The following is an 11,962-nucleotide window of genomic DNA, read 5'->3' on the forward strand; positions in this document are numbered from 1 at the left end:
CCCTGTCTTAGGAAGGTGAGTCAAATCTCTCACCCACCTCTGGATTGGTAATGAAGTTTTAACTATGACCTCTGCTGTTTGTGTTATCAGCTCTACTGCTTGTAACGCCGAATAGGCAGCCAATAACTGTTTCTCAGTCATGCTATATCTTTCTTCTGCTCCATGCCAAACCTGAGACCAGAATCCAATGGAGGTTTGAACAGAACTCTGGCGTTGCCACAGGCCCCAGCCAAAACCATCCTGGGTAACATGAACATCTAGTTCAGCTGGGAGGGTCGGATCAAATATACCCAATGCCTGAGCTTGTTTAACTGCCAATTTTGCCTGTTGGAAAGCATCCTGTTCTACCTTTCCCCAATTCCGTGATTGACGCTTCTTCGTAAGCTTATACAATGGCCTCAATAGCTGAGCTAAATGAGGTATAAAGGAGCGCCAATACCCCAATATAACCAAGAATTCTTGCAACTGTTTTGATGTTGTAGGGACTGGAAACACTTGGACTTTATCTACTACCGCACTGGGTAGTACTTTGGTTTTCCTGGACCAAATTACTCCCAGGAATTTTACAGATAACCCCGGACCTTGCACCTTCTGTGGGTTTATAGCCCACCCTCTTTTCTGCAGATAAGCTGTCAACAAATCTGCTGCTTGTCTCACCGCCTCTAATGAATCAGATGTTAACAGGAGGTCATCAATATAATGATATAAATTGACATTATTTGGCTTTTCCCACTTAGCCAGATCACGCGCCACTAAATTATGACAAAAAGTGGGTGAATGCACGTACCCTTGGGGTAGGACCTGGAAAGTCCATTGCCTCCCTTCCCATGTAAATGCAAACTGATTCTTCACTGATTGGAATACTGAAGAATGCATTCGCTAAATCTAAGACACAGTGATATATTTTGATTTCCCTGCTTAGTGTGTCCATTAGGGAGGCAATATTGAGTACGGCCACATGAACGGGTGGCGTGACCTTATTCAATTCCCTGTAGTCTACTGTCATCCTCCATGTTCCATCCGGCTTTTGTACTGGCCATATTGGGGAGCTGTATGGGCGATGTGCAGGCCTTATAATACCCACTTTTTCTAATTCCTGCACCGTTTTTGTTATTTCATCCTGCCCACCCGGGAGTCTGTACTGTTTTACATTAGTAATCCAGCGCGGCTTTGGCAGACAAATAGACTCATGTTTTGCATGGCCTCTCAGTATTGTCTGAATTGCCCGGATACTAATGCATCTCTGCCGCAGCCGGAACTCTCCCACTGTTGTATGGAGAGCCAGACCCCACAAGATATCAATTCCTAATATATACTCCGGAATTGGAGCAATGGATACCTTGTACTCTTGTGGTGGGAGGCGCCCGATCCCCAATTTTACCCAGGTTTGGGTGACTGGAATGGTCTGTCCCCCAAAACCTCCAATCATCACTCCATTATCTTTGAATTTGCTTGGGTCCCCATATATTATAGATGTCTCTGCCCCAGTATCAACTAGGGCCATAACCTACTGTACATTCTTTCGGGACCAGTATATCGTCAATTCTACATAGGGCCTCCGGTCCCGTCTAGAGGCCCTAGGGGGACTGACGTCCCTCGTCACGCCATGAACTGAGCCAGGTTCAAGTCTTTTACCTCTGATACCTCTGGTATCGTGACCCGAGGCACCTGAGGCGGCTTCTTTTTCCTATTCAGAACTACAAAGTCTTCTAAATTCCATGTTGTTGTTGGTCTCCACTCTATAAGTCTTATCCCTGGTCTTTTGGGGTTATTCTGAAATTTTTGTTCATTCTTCAGCTGCTTCCACAACTGAAGGAGAACGTGATTGGGCTGACCATCAATTTTTGAAAATTGAACGCCTGCCCGGAGCAGATAATTGAACATTTGTTTCCGGGATACTCTAACAGGTCCTGCCCGAGGGGTTCGCGGGGCCGATCTTCTGGCTCGCACTATTGGAAAAGCCTCGGCATCCTCAATCACCCTGATATTGCGCTTAGTTCGTAAGCGCTCAGTTTCCCCAAGGTCCGCCACCAATTGGGCAGCTTGTTGGACTGCTGCTTCTGCAGCTACAAATGGGTTGAGTATGGAAACCAGTGTTCCATACATATGCGAGGGAGCTTGTTGTAAAATTAGGTCCCTCATTCCTGCGGAGAATCTTACCATATCAGGGCTATCAAATGTATCTTCGTAGATAGCCTCTCGCATGCCTAATTCTCGTATATAATTTTGAAGGTCTTCCATAGAAGACCACATCCCTGAGTTTACTGGCATGTCAGTTTTATTTGGCCACACCATACGGCAAGCAGCCATTAGCCAGTCTACAATTGAATGATTTTCTTCAGGGAATTGAGTCCCAGCATACAGTCTCTGCCTAAGGGCAGGATGTATTGTTATTGTGGCCAACTTGGATACTTCGGGGCCACTAACCAGTACACTTTCTGGCCCCGAATCCCATAACCGTAATAACCAAGCTGGAACACTTTCCCTTGGCCTTTGCCTAAATCGTTGCACTAGGTCCATGAGTTCGGTGGGCGTGTATGGACAGGCTGTTACATGTAAATAAGATTCAGCTCGAACTCTCGAGTTGTAACGCGATAGGTCTTCCCCGCTCGGTAATGTATATGTATGAGACTGAAATACAAGCCCTATATAAGGGGCTCACGCGGTTGAATAAACGCCATTTTACAGCTCACCATATTGGTGTAATCAGCGTGTAACTTGGTCAGGGGGCCGTCAGAAGCACATTCTCAATGAGGGACATAGTTCTTAAGGTTACCTTGCACAAGGCAACAATTGGCGCCCCGTGTGAGGACGTTCTGAGAGTGAGTTTGCGACGGCTAACCGCGAGACGGACACGAATCCTATGGTTAGATCCCGTGGAAGCGCCTAGGGGGCGAAATTGAATGCAGCTGCTGTTTATCCTGCGGTGAGACCGTGGAAGACCATGGGACTTTGGGCCCGGGTATATACAAAGGGTGCGAGGACGTACGGTGTCGAGCACCAGAAAAAACATGGAATCAATCCATCATTAAGGTAGTATTGAACAGTGAAGCAGGAAACAGATGCTCTGCTGAAATTCATAATAAAGGGGGGCTAAAAGGGGGATAGTGAAAGGTAGTTTACAGAAAATGATTTAGTTAGTTAGAATAACAAGGAATGGAGACAGTGGGTCTGGGAGAGCAGGAAGGATGCAGATAAGGAGTGAGATCTCCCTGAGACACCCTGGCGAGGAGGGGATTAGATGTTTTAAATATCAGAAGAGGAGTTGCATCTCCCTGATAAGATGGGCGATAACAAGAGGGGGTCTGCATGATAAAGAATTATTGAATATGTATCAGGATTACGGGAAATCATTGACTATGTATGAGGTGTACCTATATCTGTATCACGGTTTTACAAGTCGGTGTGCAAGTTTAGAGGAGCTATCCCCCTTGCACCCGGCGCTGCGCAACACTGGAATAAACATACCTGCTTTATAACCCATCTCTGGATTATAGAGTTTGATTCCGCAAGTCAGTATTACGAGTTTGTAAAACTCATTGCGGTAGGAATGCTCCTAAGAAGGAGATTGCTGCCGTTATTTCTTGTTTGCAGAAAGCTCAGCCTTCACCCTCCCCTAGTAATCTACTTGATTCGGAGCGGTGGGAATCTTTCACCGCTGCCCTGCTCCAAAGAGCAATGCACGAGTATAAAGCGGAGGAATTAAAAACCTGGGGTTTGGTCCTGGGTGCACTCGAAGCGGCTAAGGAGGAGAGTAAATCGTTTGCTCCAGGTAATGCTTTGCTGGGGCCGGGGAACCGAGGGTTGGAGTCAGGGAGCGCGCTTATTTGCAGACCCCCGGAGGGAGAACAATGGCTTAAGATGGCGACAGCCACCCTGACTGCCCCCCCAACTCCACATGTGCAGCAGTTAAGAGATAAGTGGGGTGTCATGGTTTAATAATTTTGTAATTTTGCTATCAGTATTCCACATCATAACATCATATAAAGCATGAATAATTTTACTGAATCTGCTACTTACAGAAGAAGACTACATCTCCCAGGGAACAACACGATAGGTCACGGGACCTGGACTCTATATTAACTCGGTTGCAGACTAGACTGATCTCTCTCTTTCGAGTTCTGGCGTTCAGGGGAGTGTGTGGGAGCCTTCAGCGTCTCGCCTAAATTTCACAGTAGGCCTCTCGGTTACGAGACTCATTCTCTCTCCTATTTTGTCTGATTCGTTAGCTCAATTTTCAATTATATTATATTATATTTTATTATCCTGTATTTCGATATAGTATTTAGTAAATAAGTGTGCCTCCTTAGATCGTTGACGCTGTTTTCTTTTCCTAATTAACTTTTTCCTTTTGGCCTAGGGCCCCCGCGGGGCCCACGGCCCCTGTCACGGGTGCAAGTGGATTTTTTCGTTCAAACCGTGACAGATTTTGGTGGAGAATGCGGGCAATTTGAGTTGCTGTTTTTCTGTGTTTTCTTCTGTTGCTCTTTTAGCTTTTAACAGGGCTACAAGTTGTTTTTCTTTGTTAAGGAGCTATCTTAGGTTTGCGATTCTGCGCCTGCGAGCTTGACCTTGAAAGTCCAGGCGGACTGCCAATACTCCGGTTTATTTTATAAACACTACTGAGCTTTGCGTTTTTAACTTTTTTTTTCTCTCTATTAAAAATAATAATAATAATAAAAATGTTCTCTCTACTAAGTTGGCTTTATAAGGTACTGCATTTCATTAGTTCCTCTTTTATGATGCTCCAAACATATTGGACCATGTTTAAGCTAGCCCATTTTACCTATGAAGTTATAGGAATGTATTATAGATTGAAAGCACGGTTAGCAACGCTTACTTGGTATTTGCATGCAGCTCCAGAGGGAGCAACTAATGCAGCTAATGCAACCAATAGTACGGAAATGGTGGTTTTTGAGCGTGCTCTTCCTTTTTTCTTTGCATCCTTCAAGCAGTCTTCGACTGACCAGTTGTCCCAGTGGACCACACTGTCAATCGTATTAATCTCCCTTAATTTACTGTTGGTTATTGTAGTGATCTCACTCAGTATCTGGATTTATAACCTCAGGAGGAAGTCTTCCCTAGAATTAGAGAATACTGAGTGGCAGGGAGTGTGGAGAGACTTTGGAGAGACTTTTAGAAGACAGACATCTTTAGTGTCATGGAGCTTTACTCCTGAACACTTAAAGAATCCCAAGAGTTTGACCGCATATTTCAGACAGGAATGTTGTGGCTCAGGCAGATCTCAGGAGGCACAAATGACTTGGGGCCTAGCTCATGCTTATCGGGCCTTATTTAATACCATTTCTGAGAGGGAAGTTTTTGATGCTGAGAGAGGGATTCTCAGGGCTGAGAATGAGAGTCTCCTTGATGAGAGAAATAACCTCCTACAACAACGAGATTCATTCTGGTATGAGAAAGAGAGTCTCAGAGCTGAGAGAGAAGACCTCCTATATCAACGAGACACATATTGGTATGAGAAAGAATCCCTGCAATCCAAACTCAACACTCTCCAGTCCGAGCACAACGCTCTCCGGTTCGAGCACAGCACTCTCCAGTCCGAGCACAACGCTCTCCAGTCCGAGCACGGCACTCTCCAGTCCGAGCACAACGCTCTCCAGTCCGAGCACGACACTCTCCAGTCCGAGCACAACGCTCTCCGGTCTGAGCACAACGCTCTCCAGTCCGAGCACAACGCTCTCCAGTCCGAGCACAACGCTCTCCGGTCCAAGCACGACACTCTCCAGTCCGAGCACAACGCTCTCCAGTCCGAGCACAACACTCTCCAGTCCGAGCACAACGCTCTCCAGTCCGAGCACAACGCTCTCCGGTCCGAGCACAACGCTCTCCAGTCCGAGCACAACGCTCTCCGGTCCAAGCACGACACTCTCCGGTCCGAGCACAACGCTTTCCAGTCCGAGCACAACGCTCTCCGGTCCGAGTACGGCACTCTCCAGTCCGAGCACAACGCCCTCCAGACTGAGAATAGCTGCCCCCAGTCTGAGCGCGACATTCTCCCGTCGGAGCGTGACACCCTCCAGACTGATTACAACGCCCTCCAGTCTGAGCACAACATCCTCCAGTCCGAGAGTAACACCGTCCGATCTGAGCGAGATGTCCTCCGGTCCATGTACAGCGACCTCAAGGTTCAATTCGATGCTATCAAGATCGATCGTAACAACCTCCAGACCATGTACGATGCCATCCAATCTGAGCGCAACACTCTCCAGTTCAAACACGACGCGCTTCAGTCCGGGCTCGACACAATTCAGTCCATGTACAATGCCCTCAGGGCTGAGTTCGACACCCTGGAGTTTGAGCGCGATCTCCTCCGATCCAAGCTATGCACCCTCCAGTCCAAGGGGAACATCCCCAAGTCTGAACCGTATGTACCACACCTTGACCAACTACCAGGGGCACCAGATACAATGTTGGTTGCCCCTGTAAGAGGGCGAAAAATAAAACAATTTTCAACTCAGTTATAGAAAATGCAGAAGGAGTTAGAAGAGCGGAGGGAGTTAGGAGAGCAGGACTCAGGAGAGAAGGGGGACTCAGGAGAGCAGGGGGAGTCAGAAGACCAGAAGAAGTTGGAGGAGCAGAGGATGTTAGGAGAGAAAAAAGAAGGAGGGTTACCTGGAGGAAATAATACAAGAGTCAGAGTCAGATGAAGAAGAGGAGCCAAAAGTTAGATTTTCTTTACGAGAATTTCTCGAGTACAAACTTCTAGATGGGGAAGCCTCATCAACACAGTTGCCACCATCAACACCTGGGACTCTTGATAGAGCAAAAGGTGAGCAAAGTATTACGACCATTATTGATAGATCTTTAAAACTGAGTGAAATTCGGTATCTAAGAAAGGATTACACACATCAACCAAAAGAACATATGGTCACTTGGTTACTTCGATGCTGGGACAATGGTGCCAGCAGTGTGTGGCTTGATGGCAATGAAGCTCGCCAACTGGGTAGCATTTCCAGAGATGCACGTGTGGACAGAGGTATTGGCACATGCCAAGATCAGTCCTACACCCTCTGGAAGCGGATGTTGATAGCGGTAAGAGATAGATTCCCCTTTAAACGGGACTTGGAGCCTGAGAAAAGGAAATGGACTGATATAGAGAAAGGCATCCAAACCTCGGTTTGGAAATGCTATACAGCTGTGTCATGGGCTGTGTAGCATTTCCACCAGAGCATTTTATCTCAAAGTTTGGATGCCTTTCCGTTGTGCTCGGACTGGAGAGTGTTGTGCTCGGACTGGAGAGCGTTGTGCTCGGACTGGAGAGTGTCGTGCTTGGACCGGAGAGCGTTGTGCTCGGACTGGAGAGCGTTGTGCTCAGACCGGAGAGCGTTGTGCTCGGACTGGAGAGTGTCGTGCTCGGACTGGAGAGCGTTGTGCTCGGACTGGAGAGTGCCGTGCTCGGACTGGAGAGCGTTGTGCTCGGACTGGAGAGTGCTGTGCTCGAACCGGAGAGCGTTGTGCTCGGACTGGAGAGTGTTGAGTTTGGATTGCAGGGATTCTTTCTCATACCAATATGTGTCTCGTTGATATAGGAGGTCTTCTCTCTCAGCTCTGAGACTCTCTTTCTCATACCAGAATGAATCTCGTTGTTGTAGGAGGTTATTTCTCTCATCAAGGAGACTCTCATTCTCAGCCCTGAGAATCCCTCTCTCAGCATCAAAAACTTCCCTCTCAGAAATGGTATTAAATAAGGCCCGATAAGCATGAGCTAGGCCCCAAGTCATTTGTGCCTCCTGAGATCTGCCTGAGCCACAACATTCCTGTCTGAAATATGCGGTCAAACTCTTGGGATTCTTTAAGTGTTCAGGAGTAAAGCTCCATGACACTAAAGATGTCTGTCTTCTAAAAGTCTCTCCAAAGTCTCTCCACACTCCCTGCCACTCAGTATTCTCTAATTCTAGGGAAGACTTCCTCCTGAGGTTATAAATCCAGATACTGAGTGAGATCACTACAATAACCAACAGTAAATTAAGGGAGATTAATACGATTGACAGTGTGGTCCACTGGGACAACTGGTCAGTCGAAGACTGCTTGAAGGATGCAAAGAAAAAAGGAAGAGCACGCTCAAAAACCACCATTTCCGTACTATTGGTTGCATTAGCTGCATTAGTTGCTCCCTCTGGAGCTGCATGCAAATACCAAGTAAGCGTTGCTAACCGTGCTTTCAATCTATAATACATTCCTATAACTTCATAGGTAAAATGGGCTAGCTTAAACATGGTCCAATATGTTTGGAGCATCATAAAAGAGGAACTAATGAAATGCAGTACCTTATAAAGCCAACTTAGTAGAGAGAACATTTTTATTATTATTATTTTTTTTAATAGAGAGAAAAAAAAAGTTAAAAACGCAAAGCTCAGTAGTGTTTATAAAATAAACCGGAGTATTGGCAGTCCGCCTGGACTTTCAAGGTCAAGCTCGCAGGCGCAGAATCGCAAACCTAAGATAGCTCCTTAACAAAGAAAAACAACTTGTAGCCCTGTTAAAAGCTAAAAGAGCAACAGAAGAAAACACAGAAAAACAGCAACTCAAATTGCCCGCATTCTCCACCAAAATCTGTCACGGTTTGAACGAAAAAATCCACTTGCACCCGTGACAGGGGCCGTGGGCCCCGCGGGGGCCCTAGGCCAAAAGGAAAAAGTTAATTAGGAAAAGAAAACAGCGTCAACGATCTAAGGAGGCACACTTATTTACTAAATACTATATCGAAATACAGGATAATAAAATATAATATAATATAATTGAAAATTGAGCTAACGAATCAGACAAAATAGGAGAGAGAATGAGTCTCGTAACCGAGAGGCCTACTGTGAAATTTAGGCGAGACGCTGAAGGCTCCCACACACTCCCCTGAACGCCAGAACTCGAAAGAGAGAGATCAGTCTAGTCTGCAACCGAGTTAATATAGAGTCCAGGTCCCGTGACCTATCGTGTTGTTCCCTGGGAGATGTAGTCTTCTTCTGTAAGTAGCAGATTCAGTAAAATTATTCATGCTTTATATGATGTTATGATGTGGAATACTGATAGCAAAATTACAAAATTATTAAACCATGACACCCCACTTATCTCTTAACTGCTGCACATGTGGAGTTGGGGGGGCAGTCAGGGTGGCTGTCGCCATCTTAAGCCATTGTTCTCCCTCCGGGGGTCTGCAAATAAGCGCGCTCCCTGACTCCAACCCTCGGTTCCCCGGCCCCAGCAAAGCATTACCTGGAGCAAACGATTTACTCTCCTCCTTAGCCGCTTCGAGTGCACCCAGGACCAAACCCCAGGTTTTTAATTCCTCCGCTTTATACTCGTGCATTGCTCTTTGGAGCAGGGCAGCGGTGAAAGATTCCCACCGCTCCGAATCAAGTAGATTACTAGGGGAGGGTGAAGGCTGAGCTTTCTGCAAACAAGAAATAACGGCAGCAATCTCCTTCTTAGGAGCATTCCTACCGCAATGAGTTTTACAAACTCGTAATACTGACTTGCGGAATCAAACTCTATAATCCAGAGATGGGTTATAAAGCAGGTATGTTTATTCCAGCGTTGCGCAGCGCCGGGTGCAAGGGGGATAGCTCCTCTAAACTTGCACACCGACTTGTAAAACCGTGATACAGATATAGGTACACCTCATACATAGTCAATGATTTCCCGTAATCCTGATACATATTCAATAATTCTTTATCATGCAGACCCCCTCTTGTTATCGCCCATCTTATCAGGGAGATGCAACTCCTCTTTTGATATTTAAAACATCTAATCCCCTCCTCGCCAGGGTGTCTCAGGGAGATCTCACTCCTTATCTGCATCCTTCCTGCTCTCCCAGACCCACTGTCTCCATTCCTTGTTATTCTAACTAACTAAATCATTTTCTGTAAACTACCTTTCACTATCCCCCTTTTAGCCCCCCTTTATTATGAATTTCAGCAGAGCATCTGTTTCCTGCTTCACTGTTCAATACTACCTTAATGATGGATTGATTCCATGTTTTTTCTGGTGCTCGACACCGTACGTCCTCGCACCCTTTGTATATACCCGGGCCCAAAGTCCCATGGTCTTCCACGGTCTCACCGCAGGATAAACAGCAGCTGCATTCAATTTCGCCCCCTAGGCGCTTCCACGGGATCTAACCATAGGATTCGTGTCCGTCTCGCGGTTAGCCGTCGCAAACTCACTCTCAGAACGTCCTCACACGGGGCGCCAATTGTTGCCTTGTGCAAGGTAACCTTAAGAACTATGTCCCTCATTGAGAATGTGCTTCTGACGGCCCCCTGACCAAGTTACACGCTGATTACACCAATATGGTGAGCTGTAAAATGGCGTTTATTCAACCGCGTGAGCCCCTTATATAGGGCTTGTATTTCAGTCTCATACATATACATTACCGAGCGGGGAAGACCTATCGCGTTACAACTCGAGAGTTCGAGCTGAATCTTATTTACATGTAACAGCCTGTCCATACACGCCCACCGAACTCATGGACCTAGTGCAACGATTTAGGCAAAGGCCAAGGGAAAGTGTTCCAGCTTGGTTATTACGGTTATGGGATTCGGGGCCAGAAAGTGTACTGGTTAGTGGCCCCGAAGTATCCAAGTTGGCCACAATAACAATACATCCTGCCCTTAGGCAGAGACTGTATGCTGGGACTCAATTCCCTGAAGAAAATCATTCAATTGTAGACTGGCTAATGGCTGCTTGCCGTATGGTGTGGCCAAATAAAACTGACATGCCAGTAAACTCAGGGATGTGGTCTTCTATGGAAGACCTTCAAAATTATATACGAGAATTAGGCATGCGAGAGGCTATCTACGAAGATACATTTGATAGCCCTGATATGGTAAGATTCTCCGCAGGAATGAGGGACCTAATTTTACAACAAGCTCCCTCGCATATGTATGGAACACTGGTTTCCATACTCAACCCATTTGTAGCTGCAGAAGCAGCAGTCCAACAAGCTGCCCAATTGGTGGCGGACCTTGGGGAAACTGAGCGCTTACGAACTAAGCGCAATATCAGGGTGATTGAGGATGCCGAGGCTTTTCCAATAGTGCGAGCCAGAAGATCGGCCCCGCGAACCCCTCGGGCAGGACCTGTTAGAGTATCCCGGAAACAAATGTTCAATTATCTGCTCCGGGCAGGCGTTCAATTTTCAAAAATTGATGGTCAGCCCAATCACGTTCTCCTTCAGTTGTGGAAGCAGCTGAAGAATGAACAAAAATTTCAGAATAACCCCAAAAGACCAGGGATAAGACTTATAGAGTGGAGACCAACAACAACATGGAATTTAGAAGACTTTGTAGTTCTGAATAGGAAAAAGAAGCCGCCTCAGGTGCCTCGGGTCACGATACCAGAGGTATCAGAGGTAAAAGACTTGAACCTGGCTCAGTTCATGGCGTGACGAGGGACGTCAGTCCCCCTAGGGCCTCTAGACGGGACCGGAGGCCCTATGTAGAATTGACGATATACTGGTCCCGAAAGAATGTACAGTAGGTTATGGCCCTAGTTGATACTGGGGCAGAGACATCTATAATATATGGGGACCCAAGCAAATTCAAAGATAATGGAGTGATGATTGGAGGTTTTGGGAGACAGACCATTCCAGTCACCCAAACCTGGGTAAAATTGGGGATCGGGCGCCTCCCACCACAAGAGTACAAGGTATCCATTGCTCCAATTCCGGAGTATATATTAGGAATTGATATCTTGTGGGGTCTGGCTCTCCATACAACAGTGGGAGAGTTCCGGCTGCGGCAGAGATGCATTAGTATCCGGGCAATTCAGACAATACTGAGAGGCCATGCAAAACATGAGTCTATTTGTCTGCCAAAGCCGCGCCGGATTACTAATGTAAAACAGTACAGACTCCCGGGTGGGCAGGATGAAATAACAAAAACGGTGCAGGAATTAGAAAAAGTGGGTATTATAAGGCCTGCACATCGCCCATACAGCTCCCCAATAT

The 11,962-nt window shown here is 46.6% G+C and overlaps 2 protein-coding genes across 2 annotated transcripts; one reads left to right on the plus strand and one right to left on the minus strand.

Annotated features, from left to right (window-relative positions):
- Window positions 1-1,598: 1,598 nt before the first annotated feature.
- Window positions 1,599-4,155, minus strand: LOC146754497 (uncharacterized). Its single transcript, XM_085527696.1, has one exon. The coding sequence runs from the start codon at window positions 2,518-2,520 to the stop codon at window positions 1,600-1,602; it is 921 nt and encodes a 306-aa protein (XP_085383822.1). The 5' UTR covers window positions 2,521-4,155; the 3' UTR covers window position 1,599.
- Window positions 4,156-8,610: 4,455 nt separating this feature from the next.
- Window positions 8,611-11,402, plus strand: LOC146754498 (uncharacterized). Its single transcript, XM_085527693.1, has one exon. It carries the CDS (start codon window positions 10,481-10,483, stop codon window positions 11,399-11,401), a length of 921 nt encoding a protein of 306 aa, XP_085383819.1. The 5' UTR covers window positions 8,611-10,480; the 3' UTR covers window position 11,402.
- The last annotated feature ends 560 nt before the right edge of the window (window positions 11,403-11,962 follow it).

The sequence above is a fragment of the Coturnix japonica genome, chromosome W (genome assembly GCF_054131305.1).
Source record: "Coturnix japonica strain WE chromosome W, WE-NBRP24, whole genome shotgun sequence".
NCBI classification, from domain to species: domain Eukaryota; kingdom Metazoa; phylum Chordata; class Aves; order Galliformes; family Phasianidae; genus Coturnix; species Coturnix japonica.